The sequence below is a fragment of the Tribolium castaneum genome, chromosome 9, assembly GCF_031307605.1.
Source record: "Tribolium castaneum strain GA2 chromosome 9, icTriCast1.1, whole genome shotgun sequence".
Taxonomy (NCBI): Eukaryota; Metazoa; Arthropoda; class Insecta; order Coleoptera; family Tenebrionidae; genus Tribolium; species Tribolium castaneum.
Window position 1 is genome coordinate 9277930 of NC_087402.1, and position 16703 is coordinate 9294632.

The 16703-nt window shown below is 36.0% G+C and overlaps 1 protein-coding gene and 2 long non-coding RNA genes across 3 annotated transcripts; 2 read left to right on the forward strand and 1 right to left on the reverse strand.

Annotated features, from left to right (window-relative positions):
• Positions 1-7405: 7405 nt before the first annotated feature.
• LOC135267148 (uncharacterized) lies at positions 7406-10545 on the forward strand. Its single transcript, XM_064359014.1, has 3 exons — positions 7406-7898; positions 8380-8483; positions 8537-10545. The coding sequence occupies exons 2-3, from the start codon at positions 8406-8408 to the stop codon at positions 10418-10420; spliced, it is 1962 nt and encodes a 653-aa protein (XP_064215084.1). The 5' UTR covers positions 7406-7898; positions 8380-8405; the 3' UTR covers positions 10421-10545.
• Positions 10546-10593: 48 nt separating this feature from the next.
• LOC135267149 (uncharacterized) lies at positions 10594-12965 on the reverse strand. Its single transcript, XR_010335474.1, has 2 exons — positions 11623-12965; positions 10594-10960 (listed from the first exon to the last, which is right to left on the reverse strand). It is a non-coding gene; the product is annotated as an uncharacterized LOC135267149 (long non-coding RNA).
• A 496-nt stretch (positions 12966-13461) lies between these two features.
• On the forward strand, positions 13462-16672 carry LOC107397815 (uncharacterized). The gene is made up of 3 exons (XR_010335285.1): positions 13462-14540; positions 14598-14788; positions 14840-16672. It is a non-coding gene; the product is annotated as an uncharacterized LOC107397815 (long non-coding RNA).
• Positions 16673-16703: the final 31 nt, after the last annotated feature.

Here is a 16703-nt window from a genome sequence, read left to right on the forward strand (position 1 = left end):
AACTCTAAAGATTTTTCTACGCATTTTTTTTTTGATAGCACAATACAATCAACAAATCAGTCCTCGTTAAATAAAGTGTTTTTATTACAAAAAAAAACTAATCAAATTGCAAACAGCATCATTCATTTGGTAGTTATTTCTTTTTAAAGAACTGATACCTTATTTCTTTTGCCTTTCCCTACAAAAAAATCTATCAAAGCTCAATCACGAAAATATTTTCCCACTTTGCGTTCCACAACTTTTTTTGATGATTATGTTTTGACACACCTCTGTTGTTTATTTGATATTATTCTTCTTCCCTTCTTTGCCATTATCGTCCTGTTCTTTTTTACGAGTGCTCCCTGCAGAATTATATATTTCCTTATTTTGTCTTATTATTAAGTTTTGTGAGCTTAATTTGTCGGATAAAAACATCCCATCTTTTGCTGATTGTCTGTTTATACTATTTTTAAAAAGTAGAAAACTTGTGTGTAAAAAGCAATAAATTTCAAGTTATTGAATTTACGCAGAAATAAGGTTTTACGCTAGAAAAACATTTCTATCAAAAGGACAAAGCGATAAAATTTAATTTAGCCGAAGTGTCGTCATATTCTTCGCAGCGGTGCATTTTTGAGCGTACAAAACTGCATTAGACTAAATAATAGTTAGTAATATATTTCCATACAACACAATATTGCTGCATTTTTCGTCCTGGTGGCTGCTTGACTTTGTAATGATGTAAAATCGCGTTTTTTTCGATTTGATTGTTGCAAATGATTCCACCTCCGATCGATTAGCTTTTTAATCAACACTCATGCTGTTATTTCGCGCGGCTTTGTCGTAAATAAATCAGTTCAAGAGCCGTCTCTTTCCACGTGACAGAAAACGATGTCGCAATAGGCAACAAATGTCACGAAATTTCCATCCCGTCCTCCATTTGTGCACACAGGAATTTTTTCTTTGGCCCTAAAATGTCAGAGATCGAAAGCAGCAGCACATCATGTATTGTGCTATCGTCAATAGCCGTTTCGCTCTTCACATTCTAAACTCGCCCTCGAGTTTATCTGAATGGGAGCAATAAAATACGTCACATGCAAATGTTCTCTCCGTTCGCAACATCCAGGGTGTGGTCACAGATGCCTCCTTCGAGGCTTAATTTAGTTTCGAAGTAGTTTGCAAACCCTCCGAAGGGCGAGCGAAATTGGAAAATTTATGTCTGCTGGTGGAAATAAAGAGGGCCTCTCTTTATAATGCGTTTCTTCGTCCACGATGTATTCGGAGATTTCCTCCTCTCTGATAACAAGGAGCTGACCCCACGTGAAAGACGTCGCGTTCGCAATTCCTTTGTTATCTCAGAAGTAGGAACAGGACTAGACTGTGACTGGGCTGGAGGTTGCCTCTTTCAGGACTGTCACAGTCTAAACGACAGGAGTAACAGTAACCACCCTCTATATGCTTTCTGTTTGATCCGAGACATTTCCTGAGGAGCGTTAGTCCAAATAAATCATGCAGAATCCTCGCCTTGTTAAGGGGAGGAATTCGGGTAGAATCCACTTGGACCGCTCCACTTGATACCTAAAGGCATGCAGGCTGGCTCAAAGACTTGCATATTATTTATTGCGTTGCTACAGCAAACATTATACAGCTTCGGCAGGAAAAAATCGCCTCCTAAGGCCATTCACTTTTATAGCTATTCCTGCGATATAATCGATAGTTAATTAATAGCAAATCTGCGCTCACACCGCAAGCAATATACACGCGTGATCTTCCAGTGGGGGATTAAGGGTTTTACTTCCTTCGGCATAGGGATTATTTCGGCTTGTGTGAACAGAGCCAGGGACGGCGAGCAGTCGTGCGAGGGCCGGTGGTATTTGCAAGCGAGGGGGTTGCAGGATAGGGGATGAGAACTTCCTGCTAGAACGGACGAAACTCCTGCTGCTATGCCCGTGTCTTATAAGACCCGTTCACGCCACACAAAACCGAACTTAAGCCACCATTTCGTACTTGCTCTATCAATATTTATTCATGCAAAACGCTTTTCTTATTCGTAAATTATTGAAATTCCTTACGGCTTACAGAATTAACTATTTGCGATTGCTCGATACCTCGTCAGGGTGGGCTCAACGATGTGCAAGCAAAATCCAGGATATAACACACAAATTGGATGCTTTACAGCATGTCAAACAAATTGGGAAAAAATGCGAAACTAAACTCGCAACTAAACCCAGCCCGATCCCCGTTTAACAATTAAAATTTAACATTTTTTTTTATTTAGCAAAAAGTTATCGTAATATATTGCCAAATCTTGTAAAACAAGCTTTCCTTCTTTAACATCCTGCTGAAAGTTTGCGGCATAAATTACAAAAATATTCTCCAATTTCTATACCATGTTTCACTCCACTTTTTGTGTATTGTATACAAAAAACAATTACTCTATGTAGTGAACTCAAAAACTAATAAAAGATTTTACACTCGTAACTACATTACTATTTGTTTATTTAATGAAGGTTTTGAACCCATTAAATTACTAACTACCTTCTATTCTATACTTTATATGAATGAGGCAAAACTCAAAGTGTGTACATAGTGTACAACTTTTTCTTTATTTAACAATAAAATTTAGAGTCAACACAAATAAATAAATTGGGATTTTCAGACTTGGGTTTACAAAATGCTTTAAACGAGAAACTGTATATAATTTTTTAAAATATTTTAACAACCTTGACTTTTTCTTTTTCATCTAAAGTGGTATTTTTGATAAAATCTTTAGCACATATTCAGTTCAAGCTAGGATTTAACATTTTTCTACTTGAATAAGTACTGGGTCCATTTTAATTACTTTATTTACTAATTGTGGTGATATTGTATTTTATATATGTGATTTTTATGCTAATTAAGTTTATTATATAAACGAAACGTTGTAACTCGTTGTTTTATTTAAAACCTTTTAAGTAAGTTAGTCCTAGCGTCGTAAAATTTAATTACCATTTAATTACTTTCTAAAAATAATTATAATTTAGGATTTATTGACATTTCTTTTATTTTCCTTATGTTACATTTTAAATAGATACAATATTTAGGTAAGGCCACAATCGACAGTATTTACTTGGATTTATTTTTTATAAATTTTATGATGTATTATAATAACTACAATAATAACTATCGAAACGCTGCAACTTCTTATTGGTTTTTGAAATAGTTTGTGTACGACAAATTTTCTATTTTTATTATGTTATTTTAAGAATGACTTTATAAAGTAAAATCTACTCGGTTGAATTGTAGAAAATTGTTGTTCTTTCAGTCGGTATTGATCTTATTAAATTCCGTTAATTAATTTCTTCTCTAGTGTGGCAGGACGGTAAATTAAATTTTAGATAAAAGAGTTGGAAAAAATATTGGTGTTAGTAAGTTGTTTGTGTTTATTATTTTAAATTATAATTTTTACATTATAGTAGGTTATTTCTGACATGTCCTAAAATACTAACTGCACTTATCACTTGGATACTTCGTTTAATTTTTAAAAACAGTAATTGAATCAGCATTAGGATTTTATTTTTTACATAAGAATAATCCATAATAAAATTTTAGCAAAACTGTCAAGACAAACTTGACAATACCTTGAGCAAGTAATTGTGAATTATTTTTAAAATTTTTTAACGGTTACCAATATGGTGAACTGCAATCAGTATTATTAGTTGCATATTTAAAAAATCAGAAATAACCCACTATTGACTCACCCTGTATTAGTCGTAGCTATTTTATTTTATTTTATAGGTTTTATCTCTCTCTTTCTCTTAACAGCTTTATTTTAAATGAGTGTGTCATTTTTTTATTAAATGCTCAACTCAGTGGTATGTTGTTGAGAAGTATGTGAATATTACGGAAAAAATCTGGAAAAAATGACTTATGTTGTTAACTCCTACAGTTTTTTTTGTTTCACACTAAAAAATTATTTTTAAATTTAGAATCAGCCTTTAATAGTTTTTCGAATTAAAAAAATAAAGTTCATCAAAAAAATTTAAATTTGTAGATGTGCCAACTCTGCGTATAGTTTCCTAGAAACCGTTTAAAAAATAATGTATTTTTACTGTTAATCAAATTCTATTGCGTTCACGATAATAATTAGACAACGTTGCCACATATTATTTATTTAAAATTCATTATTTATCAGTAACATTATTATATAGATTTATTTTATTATTTTTACCTTTACATGTAAGCAGTGAGTTGGTGCGCCGATTTTTGAGCACCCGGTATAATCTGTAATACATTTATTAAAAAATATAAAAAAATATTATATGTAAAATTAGTACAAAAATAGTATTTCTTTGGCTAAGATAATGAGATTTTGCGGCTTTCAACCTCCGTAATTCACATCTTTATTCAGTTTTCCAGTTAATAGAAAACTAAAACTCCAAGTTCATCAACCACGCGCGAGTTGCTCTTTTTGATTCTCCTTTGTTATGATTATTTATTCAGTCGCAGCAATCTCGTGATCAGTGCAAAATCGGCGAGTCCGTCCCTGTCCGTGTGGTTACCTTGCCTGGCATCTCACCCCCAGAATAGGGGATGAAGTGGCGACCCTCGCGCGTGAGGAACGACCGGGCAGAACCGATCGAAGTCGGCTGGGTGTGGCCCAAATGCCCACGCATACTGGTCATTTCTCGTTGTGTGTGCCGCAGCACGTATGAGTCCCCACCCGGCGCCTCCACCATATTTCCTCCTGACGCGTAATTGATGGAAAAAAGCCCAAACCGCATTGCAAAGGCACAATGGGGGCGCTTAGACGTCTTTAATGCGAGGCGCTGTATAGTTTACAAGGAATAATTAATATTCGAGACAGACACATGGCCCGAACAGGAGCTATTGATGTATGCCGCTTCTGTCGGAGGCAGCTTTCTTGCTCGCCTGATGTATAATATCGCAGGAACCACCTATAGTTAGTTAGCGGCCCCTTGTTCATACTATACCAAACTTATAAGCCAGCTTGTTATGCTCCTGTACTTTAATATTGTTGATAAAGTACAAGTGCTTATTGTGAGATTCCTTCTTAGCTCCAACTAAGGCATTCATAACGCTAAAACCATGGCAACCTATAGGTGTACACGTCTTTGTTCGCGGCATCATTAAAATTATTAATTGTAGCGAGACGTATTAATGCTTGTTTATTTTCCTACTTAAATCTTACATCAACACCACTCTTTTTAACCGACGCGCGAACACGTCTCCATCAGCCTAATTACGCAAAAATAAACAAAACCCCCGAAACAACTTCACAGTTACAATCTACCAGCCAAGAAAATGTGGTTAAATGTTGTGCAGATTTTTCCCCTGTCTTGTTGTTTAACAGTTGATATTTCTGGCACTATTCGCTCATCCCATCACAATAATTGCGCGTATAATTAAACGAAGCGCCTCTTCTCCGTCGGCAAAATAGGGCACTAACCGGGTTTATGGCCCTTCGAGCTCCAAGAGTCGAACAGCTACGTTATTTCGCGCTATTTACGACGTGGCCGCATCTTAAACCTAATAGCTTATATATCACAAGTTTCATGGGCCTTCGGAGGATTATTGTATAAAAGGTTTACGGGCCCTCGTTTCATCCGAAAATTATGAAACTATCCTCGTTTGCGGCAAGAATCCAACGACACGCTATTTGGAAATTTATTCGATCGGTATTTGGAAATGTGACGCTGAAGGAGTAGAATGCAGTGTCAGTTCGGTTGACGTAAAGCAATATGGAGTTAGACAGTACAAGAAAGGAGACAGGGCAGAGGCGGCCCCGACACAAATCACCCGGTGACTTGAACAATGTCACCGCAAGAGCTTCGTCAGCGTTCAGAAGGGCACGCTCGCCCGGGGATCTTACCAGTGACACCAAAAAGCACACCAGCAACATCCCGAAAAGCCGCTCCAACAAAATCTTTTTGCAAATTAAAAAAAAACATTTTCAAAATTTCAGACAAAACTTTGCATAAATAGCTTATAGAAGCGTCATTAATTTAATTCGCAATTAAATGCGTGATTAACTGATCATGTGACCAAATTGAACAAATGTGATTGGTCCATTCGCGTTGTTAACCTTTAACGACGAACTAAATTTTAATGCAGCTTCCTATCAACCGGCCTCAAATCTTTTAGGACCGGTTTTTAGAAACCTCATTAATTTAATTCGCAACTAAATGCGTGATTAACTAATCACTTGACCAAACTGAGCAAATTTAATTGATCCATTCGCGTTAAATTCTTGAGAAATGAAGAAAGTAAATAATGTTCTAAACTAAATTAGGATTACAAAAAAAAAACATAATTATTTGTTAAAAAGTCTTTATTTCTTTGTAAATTGTGTATTTTGCAAAAAATACAAAAAAATTAATTCTCGTAGGTGGAAAGAACTGAATGTGCTTAAAGAGGAAAACCCAGATTAAAATCACTCTTAGAAAAAAGTATTCAGAGCACCAGCAAATTTTATACAGCGTGCTCAAAAACTGGCGCACCAACTCAATGGTGTGTGGTAGAGAACTGGTTACATATAAAAGTAAAAATAGTAAAAAAATTCTTTGTATTAATGTTATTGATAATAAGGGATTTTAGATAAATGATATGTGGCAACGTTGTCTAAGAGTCATAATCGCAATAGAATTTGATCAACAATAAAAATAAATAATTTTTGAAACGGTTTCCTAGGAAATAATTCCCAGTGTTGGCACATCTACACATTGTGATTTTTTGAATAAATTTTAATTTTTTTAAATTAAAAAAACTGCTAAAATCTGATAGTAAATTTAAAAATAATTGTTCATATTTTTGTTACGAAACGATTACCTGGTATGACACATAAAAACATAAAAAAATTATAAAAACTAAAGAAGTTAACACAACAAGTTTGTAGCTCCAAATTTTTCAAAATATAACTTTAGTTATTTTTTCAAGATTTTTCTCGTAATCTGCACTTGCTTCTCAATAACGTACCACTGAGTTGGTGGGCCAGTTTTTGAGCACTCGGTATTTATTGTTTGAATGATATTGAAAATCGCATCTAGAAGCTAGACGCAAACAAAATCGCAACTGTTTTTTATTATTGTATAGCCAGAAGAATGAAAAATGGAAGTTCTGGTTGAAAACGAGGCCCAAAATCCCGATTTCGTCAAAAGGCGTTTCCTGTCGAACATTTTGGGCATCACTGGCACCGAAATACGACTTCCGACTGCTAATACATTTCGAGCTAAAACAATGGCCCTATAATATATGTGTACTCAGTTAACATGCACAGCGCCCCTTGCGAACACCGTCTATCGTATGAATGGTCATAGGTCGACGGAATTTCTGGTCGACAACAAGCAGCCAAGACTAATTATCACATACACGAATGCTTCTTATCATACTTGACAGATATTATGTTCGGTGGCGTTAGGAATGTGATTTAGCACACGCCGATGGCTCTCGACACCCGTCACAGTCTGTTCTAATGTCAGTTGCCGTCAACTGCATTGGATACGGCGCTGAGTGTTATGCATTAGTGTAGAAATCGGAGCAAAATCGTCACAAATCGAGATTTTTTTACATATTTTCGGCGGAAATTTATTCATCACTTTGCCTCGCGAAGAACGCCTCCGTCAGCCGGAAAATAGACGAACCGGATTAATAAAGGTGTCAGCCGCTCGTCAAAGTTCCAATTTTACAAGTTGGAACAAATCTGAAAAGAGCAATTAGGACGAAATTATGCGATAAACCAGATTAATAGCAGCGGCTTGTTTACCGCGTATTTGCCCATTGGTGTGGTCCACTGTAATTGTATGTTCTACATTGAGTAGGTACCGACACCGAACCTTCGCAGAGCTTCACCATTTTACTTACAATTTTGTTTTCAAACGTCGAACCGTTCCAAAGTCAAACAAACATACTGTTCTACATTTTTGGTAAGTATTCTTGTTTAGGTCTTTCCGTAATTTATATTTATTTACTTTGGGCCGGTTGATAGGGTTATTAAATTAATTGTAATGTTATTGTAATCAAACGTTAAGAGTAACGACAGATCACGTGACCAAATTCAACCAATGTGACGCTTAGATGTACGAGCATAGAATATGTACGAGCTAATGGCGAATCAACTTAACTTGTATAGCACTTCCATCGAGAGATTAAGCTTTTTCAAATATCCCGGAAACATTAAAATCATTTAAATATACCTATTAGTACGGATTGCTAGGTTAGTAATCCTACGACGATTTGTAATGATGCAATGCCTACCTACATAGATATTTTTTACTATTTCTGCCTTTATTGTAAGCATTTCTCTGCCACATACCATCGGTGCCCCGATTTTTGAGCGCTCCGTATAGTTGGTAAATAAATTATGCTACGCCTGTCCCTAAACTATTGTTTTGTTTTTGGTTACAGACAAGTATTTTGTTTTACTTTTAAATATGGATGAAAATTTTGAAAACTTCTTGAAAAGCAGGGACATCGAGGAAGATACCATAGAATATCTTCGCACAGAAAAGGTGTGCAGGATTCAACATTATATAAAATCAATATTAATTTGTCAATTTTGTAGATTGATTGCAAGGTGATAGACGTCATGAGTGACGAAGATTTAGCAAAAATATTTCCTGTGTATGGAGACAGAATTGCCATATCAAATTATTGCAAAAATGCTGTGTCATCTTGTTCATCAAGGAAACAAAGTCTTTTAGACAGACTGCGAAAAAAAATTAATCAAAAACGAAAAAAGAAAAATGTTTTGTCAAGTAGTGATGAAGAAAATGAAGCGTTTCCCAAAAAATTGAATATGGATAAAAAAATGTCTGTCGCTATGAAAAAGCAACACAACAGATTTATTGAAATAGGCTGGTTGCATAGTGAGGACAGTGGAAACAATTTTAAACAAGTTCGTACAAGGAGTGGTGGAGGAACGAGAAAAGTAAACGTCGCTCAAAGCTTCAAAAAAGAAGATTTGCTGAAAATTGCGATAGAACTTTTCTTTCCTAACGGTATATCTTCAAAAGGAAAAATCTCAGATTTTAAAACTGATGTCTTTGATTTTGGTGGTAATCAACTTAACGACCACTACAATGTTGAAGAGATGTATACTGTGACTGGCTTAACAAGACTGAGAATTTATTTGTCGACTCAGAGGATAATTGGGCAAGTTAATGAAAATATACACGCAATTGAGCCTAGAACATATCCTAAACAGAAATGTGAAACATTAACAAGTGGTGCATATGAATATGAATCGTATTGTGCAAATATTGCAATAGGGAACCCTTACGAGGAGCGATTAACAAATGAACGTGTCATAGATGAAAACGAATGTTACAACGTCGAAGAATTTCTAGTTTTGCCAACTCCAAGTGAGAATACTGCATCAGATTTTTTGTTGGCACTAGAGCTTCAGCAGGTCGAAGATGCCAATAACTCAATTCTTCCCATTGAAAAGAACAGTGTCTCAGATGGAAGTATTGCTAAATTAACTTTGCATCGTGGCCATATCTTTGAGGAGTTAATTGATATTTATACATCATTAGACATCAGTACTCAAATTGACATACAAATTGTGTTGCCGAATGGCAACGAAGAAGCGGCTGTAGATTTTGGTGGAGTATTTAGGGACGCATTGAGTGAGTTTTGGACCACAATGTACGAAAAATGTACACAAGGTACAACAGTGCGTATTCCTGTTTTGAGACATGACTTCGGAGATAAAAAATGGACAGCTATTGCAAAAATATTTTTGAAAGGTTGGTTAACCGAAAAGTATTTTCCGATAAAACTTTCCACTGTATTTATCGAAAATTCACTATTTAAAAAGACCATAACTCCTATCGAAGACGAATTTATGAAATATGTCAGTGAGGAAGAAAAAGAAGTTTTTACTGAAGCACTGCATAATTTTGGTACAGTGGATTTTGAACAACTTTTAGATCTTTTAGATCAATACGGAAGCAGATGGAAACCATCAGAAGAAAATTTTTCTCAACTCTTAAAGGAAATTGCCCACAAGGAGCTTGTACAGAAACCTACTTTTGTTGTAAATTGTTTTCATTCCGTTATTAGCAATAAAATAACCCAAGAACAACTTGCTGAGATCTATAATAAGTCAAAACCCACTTCGAAAAACATTCTACCTATTTTGAAATTTGAGGATGTGACTTCCATCGAAAAAGAGAAGGTGATGGGCTATTTGAAAAAGTATATTCGAGATTCAGACGAAAACTACCGAACGTCTTTTCTACGTTTTTGTACCGGTGCGGATATGATTGTGGGTCATGAAATCAAGGTTAGCTTTTCTAATGTATCAGGATTAAAGAGACTGCCAGTTGGACATACATGTTCTTATACATTAGAACTACCCTTCGACTATCAAGACTACACAGAATTTAGATCCGAATTTAATTCCGTGTTAAGTTCAAATATTTGGATAATGGACTTGATCTAATTAAGTACCACCTGTTAAGGATATGTTCCCAAAATTAATGTTACGTTTTTATATTTCCATAATTGAACTTTTGTTAAGTTGTATATTAACCTTTATTTTCTATTAAACTTTATTTATTTTTTGTAGTATAATTTTTTTGTTTACATTTAACAGATAAAAATTAATCACTTGCGTCGTGTTTACTTTAACATACTTTATTAATAATTTACATTATAATAAGTTTAATATTTGAGTTCGGAGATATACGTACAGATTAACTGCATTGTATGGATCAGAAGGTTTTTCTAAGTGCCCTTCTTCTATTAGTACATTACACAGTTCAAAAATGTCTTTATCACAAGGCATTCTTTTGTCCAAAAATGTACACTCATTTTTCACAACTTCTATTTCATCATCTGGCACTTGTAATAGGTAATCAGAAGATTCATACAGTTCTGGCATATTATACATCACAAAGGGTCTACCTGTTGGATTTATACTGTTCCTAGAACTTGAGATTGAATGTGAGTTCCATTCTAAGCATATTTCGTCCAGTTCATCCTGCAATGTTTAAAAATATTGAATTTACATTTTACACATTTACAAAAGTCTTCATACATCAATGTCATGATGATGACATAAATGTGTAAAATGGCTGTATAAAAATAACCTCAATTTTGATTTCATGTATGAAGACTTTTGTCCGCCAATTAATAATGTTCTGTGTTATGCTATATTCAGTAAAATAAAAACCACAGTTATAATTGTGGATTAACTTTCTCGGCATTTGAATGGACATTAGTTTTGATAGATGCTAAGTAAAAAATAGATATCAACTTGAATCTACTACTGTCAGACGTCATCATAGAGCGACGTCATAGGATCTTTAATTACTGATGAATAATCCTGTATAACACTTATAAAAACCAAGGATTTGTGATGAAACTAATATGTAACTATTAGCTGTTTCAAAACTATAAAAACCCCAACGTCGCATTATACTGAATTATTTTTTTAAATATGGTTAATAAAAATGTAAAATAGGTATAAATAATTAGATCTCTCATTGAAACTATTGATTACATTAGCTATTAATTTTTTGAAGTGCATAAATAATTTATAACAACCAATTTTGAGAGAAAATGCGACGTTGACATTTACATAATTTTGAAACAGCTAATATTACTGTACTAATTAATTTGCAAATTAGAAATTTTACTTACTCGAATTATATCCATGAAACAAAACTGAATTAGAGACTTGTCAAGAAATGTTCCTGCAAAATATCCGTCTTCCTTTAGTTTACTAAATAAATTCATCCAAAATTGAGCATTATGTCTGCGTAGGATAGACCACCAACATTCAATTTTTTGATTTGCTGTACTAGCTCCATATATGAAAGCTGGTGGAGCATGTTCATCATCTTCAAGACGCTTAAAGAAAAGTTGAATTTGTTCTAGATAATAATTTTCTGTACCCATATCAGTACGAACAGTACGTGGGCATCCTCCACAACGATACACTGTTTTTAAAAAGTAGCCAGCAATAACTCGAGGATCATTGCTTGTACTTCCAGCCTCAAGCCACATTATGGATCTAGAAAATCCATCTATGCAACCATTTATTGCAATACCATATGGTTTAAGCTTATCATAGGAATCTACATGCCAAAGAAAATTGGGTCCTTTATTGAAATATTGTCTTCGCCGTAACCTTTTTCTTCTTCTATACTCAACTCCAACAGGATCAATTATCTGAAGTATGAAGCGTACTGTTTCTTGACGTACTATAAAACCTTTTTGAAGGCATCTCAAGTGCATCCATCTATATCCATGCAATTGTCCAGATTTTTGAATTTCTTCTTGTAAGAATACCATAACATTTTGCAGACGTGAATACCTTTTTCTTCGAAATAGTTGTAGTCTTCTCAAAGCTCTTTTTAAAGTGCTTTCACTTATAAACACTCCGTGTCGAAGAACCAGGAAAGATAAGATTTCAGCATGCCGTAAACCCAAACGAAAATAAAATTTAAGTAAAGAATCAACTTCCATACTCTAAAGCTATGGAAACTAGATAACAACTTGCACTTTCTACAAGTTAAACAACTTAGTATGTTTAATCGCACTGTAAACCATCCCACAACGAAACTGTAAATGGACTGTTATCTATTCTTATTATTGATTGATAATTACTATCTGTACATTGCCACCTACTAACTGGCAATTCCGACTTAGTATCTCGCAATTCCGACTTAGTATCTCGCAATTCTGACTTACTAACTGGCAATTCCGACTTAGTATCTCGCAATTCTGACTTACTAACTGGCAATTCCGACTTAGTATCTCGCAATTCCGACTTAGTATCTCGCAATTCTGACTTACTAACTGGCAATTCCGACTTAGTATCTCGCAATTCCGACTTAGTATCTCGCAATTCTGACTAGCTAACTGGCAATTCCGACTTAGTATCTCGCAATTCCGACTTAGTATCTCGCAATTCTGACTTACTAACTGGCAATTTAGTCTAAAAAATTTTTTGTGTGTGACCCTTCAGCGCTTTCGTAAGAAAATAATTACTTCAGACAAATTTTGTGGCATCAAAACTCGTAAGTGGTCGAACTTTTATTTTCTGACACTTTTTGAAAAAAAGTTAACTTAGGAATGCCATGGGGAGCAAAAATTTAAGACTAACTCCCGCAAATAGTTTTACAGGGAGGTGTAATTTTTTATTAAATTTCGTTTTCGCGTGGAATCCCCAATCATGTCATCCCAGATATGTTTTACTTTTTGCGTGATGCCGAGCTGGAGCGGAACGATTTTTCTTATTTCGTCAAGGCTGAGATAAGGAAGTGTTTCCCTACACGGTTATATCTCTGTTCGAGATAGCCGCGTCTCTGAAGGGTCTTTGCATATCGTTCTAGCCCATTTGGCTCTCTAAGCCCCGATAGAGATGTGTGCCAAGCGGTGAAAAAATCGCGACAAATTTCCCCACCTGACACGTTCTGTAATTGTACCGACACTCCATCCGAATTGAATTAACCATGTTTAGGTATGTCGCTCTAATTCTCCCTCGATTCCATTACTTAATGCATCGTAAATTATGCAAATGTGGAGTGAAACAAGAGGAATTATTAAAACGCGCCTATCTCTAACCTCGCGGACATTACCGGGGGCAGGGCGGCCGCCCCCGATATTCGGGGTGGGTTGACTGTGATGCGACACATGTGACATCCGCCTCTGAGTAATGTAAACACATAAATGTTTCCCCCGAATTTGCATATTCTCAACCCGCAAAAACACGATTAAAATCAGGTGGCGGCGGCTTCAACGGTCGCCGGTTTAGGATTTCGGCCTATAATTGATGCAAAAAGGTCACGAGGAATCTTGACACAGTTCGTTTGGTGCATTTTTTGTGCGTGTAAATAATGGAATGGTGTCATATTCTGGGGTGAAGGGTTACCTGAACACAATGAAAAACACCCTGAAGACAGACTTGGGGTGACGCGCATATATTATTATGGGGTGGGAAAGGGTTGAAAAAACTATGCAAAAAAGGGAGCCCGGATACACATTGTTGCGGATCTGTCCGGATGGCATAATATGCAAAATTCCCCTTATTTGCCGGAACAACTAAGGGACCCATTTTAATATATGAGATTCTCGCTTTGTTAACGTGTATGAATGCTTAACTAGATGTATTCACGGACACGAATGCGACTGTCATAACTGAACGGTTATCAATGAAGAATTGATGGTTTTGGCACACCCAGTGCGCACACAAACCATAAACCCGAAAAACATAAATTCAATCGGCTTTGTGCACATCAGACGCTCCAGATGATGCGAAACCGGCGAAAAACTTTGAGCCCGACCTAGGCCACGACCGATTTATAAGGGAAATAATTAGGCAAAATCTCGCACCATCTCAATCACCGGGAGCGACAATTTGCTTAATCGTGCGAAAAATCTGCCACTAACCTGAAAACAGGCTCAAGTTTATCTTTGAGATTGTTCGTCGGGAATTTAAAACTCCGCTAAACCTTGGCGGCGCAAGAGCAAACAATAATTATAAAATAAAAGCTAACCTGTAGAATGCGCATCTAATCTCTTCTTTGTTTACATTCAATAAGTCAAGTTTGAAGGTGTGTTTGTGTAGCTTTTCAATCTCCGATAATATTCGAAGTTTATAAATTTCGCAGGTAGCAAACACTCAAAGTCGCCCCTTTACTTCCTACCCATGTTTACTATTACTTTTTTATTACTTGCTCCTGTACCGAATTGAGCCGCCTCATACAATGACGGGATTAAATACTCATCCCATTGAAACACACATGATGGATTATACGGCCTGGCATCGAGCTACTATCCTGCCATCATTTGCGGTTATATTGTATTCTGTAACGATTCGTGCTGTGAAACTTTTTCAATGAGTTTATTTCAGCGCTCCTGACATCGGCGTTAATTCAATTTTCGATCGAGATAACATCACGGGACGGTTGCGTTCTGCCAGGGAGGAAATTTCAAATGCTCGAATTTTGTTTCACACAGAGTAGTTAGGACGTAAAAATGGAGATGCAAAGCAGAGGGAAGTTATGCAATTACGGCGGTGTTTTCGCCAAACTAGAGCCTGATACCGGGATAAACACGCTACTAGCCTCAACAAATAAACTATGAAACAATAAAAGCTTCCCTATTAAAGTTAGTTAATTGACTCGTAGTCGTTTAAAACTTCGCTTGTTAGCCGAAATTAAAAAAGTTCCTAATTAGTCATTTTTACAGCAAAACAAACATGTCCCTTTTGACGTAAGTATTTTACCATTAATTATAAAATTCAACTTCATATAGCCCCAATTTAGCCCAGACGTTCCAGTAATTAATTGTCTCCATCACGGACTTAACAACTGAAAGTGGCTCTTAAAATTAAATTTTAACACTGTAGATTAGGACGTCCTTTCACTAACAGCATCGTTAATAATTAATACTTGAATAAAGTGCCGAAAATTACTAATAAGGTGAGGATTTGGCTCTTTGTGTGTTGACGAATGGCTCAAAAAAGTGGCATTAATCTTGTAAACTGCCTTTTGATTTTATGGATGGTTTTGTGTTATGAATGTTTGTTGGATCAATCTGAGTATGGGAGTGGAGCGTCATTTCCTGTAAGGGAATAGGTTTGTAGAAAAATTCAAATCAAACGGCGCAGTTGAAAAGTTTAATGCGAACACATGTAGAGAATATGCAATAAAGTTGTCATCTGTGAGAAACACGGAAACAAAGTATCAAATAAAGTTGTTGACGCGTTTCATGTGCCTCGATATTTCCATACATATCTGTCGACAAATTATATTTACGTTTAAATCGAATCCTTATCGCGTGCATGAACCGCCTGACGTATTCACATCTCAATCCGTCTAAAATCAAGTCAACTTTATATCCGATTATGTCTCAAATAACTCGGTTTCATGTAAAACGTACTTATTCGGAGTCTAGGAGCGAAAATCCATAGTGCAAACCCCAGGTAGACGATTTCCAACGCTCGGCTAGTTCTTTTTATCGCCCGAAATGAATCCAGTTAGGCCAAATCAAGGGTCGCTCCTCCCGTGCAAAAACATAATTAATTTCCAACAACACTATTCCGGCCCTGGCCGCTTTTCAATTTGAGGGGAGGCGGAAGCTTTTCCGACTACATGTTTTCCTCGCATAAAATAAAATCAATCGCCGGGTCACGTGCAGCTAACGTTTTAGGTTTGTGATATTTTACTTTAGTCCCGAGCGTCGAGCTTCTTATTATTCAGAAGACGTAAGTACAAGGGGACCCCTCATAAAGGGCCCGGAATCAAGCCCAACGCCCTCCCACACCAACGATCGGTAACTTCATCGGCATTCAACGTGTTGTATCGCACAGAATTATTAATTAAACCCTTCAACCCTTCGCTCCCCGATCGATGGGCAAATCTTCGTGTGAAAAATTGAATATGCATTATCCCTTTACCTGTACTATTGAACCCAATCACCGGAAACGTATGCAAAAGTATTGAATGGATCCGAGGGTGAAATATCGGGGTGCTGCATATGCAACATCTTAAAGACTCGCACGACACTCGATCGGTTATTTTATTATACCTCCGCACACCAAATAAATTATAGATTATTCAATTCAATAGATTTCACACGGAGTAACCGACATTCACAACCGAACTCGCTCCGAATTCGCAATTTCTTTATTTAAAATTTAAACAAACATTTGTGGTTTACTATTGATTGGCTTGCTTCCATTTTGTTGCAGGGCGTAGAAAATGACCATAGTG

Coding starts and splice junctions, on each gene's coding strand:
- LOC135267148 (XM_064359014.1), top strand. CDS start 8,406: ATGGATGAAAATTTTGAAAACTTCTTGAAAAGCAGGGACATCGAGGAA. Junction 8,484..8,536: donor AATATCTTCGCACAGAAAAG/GTGTGCAGGATT, acceptor TCAATTTTGTAG/ATTGATTGCAAGGTGATAGA.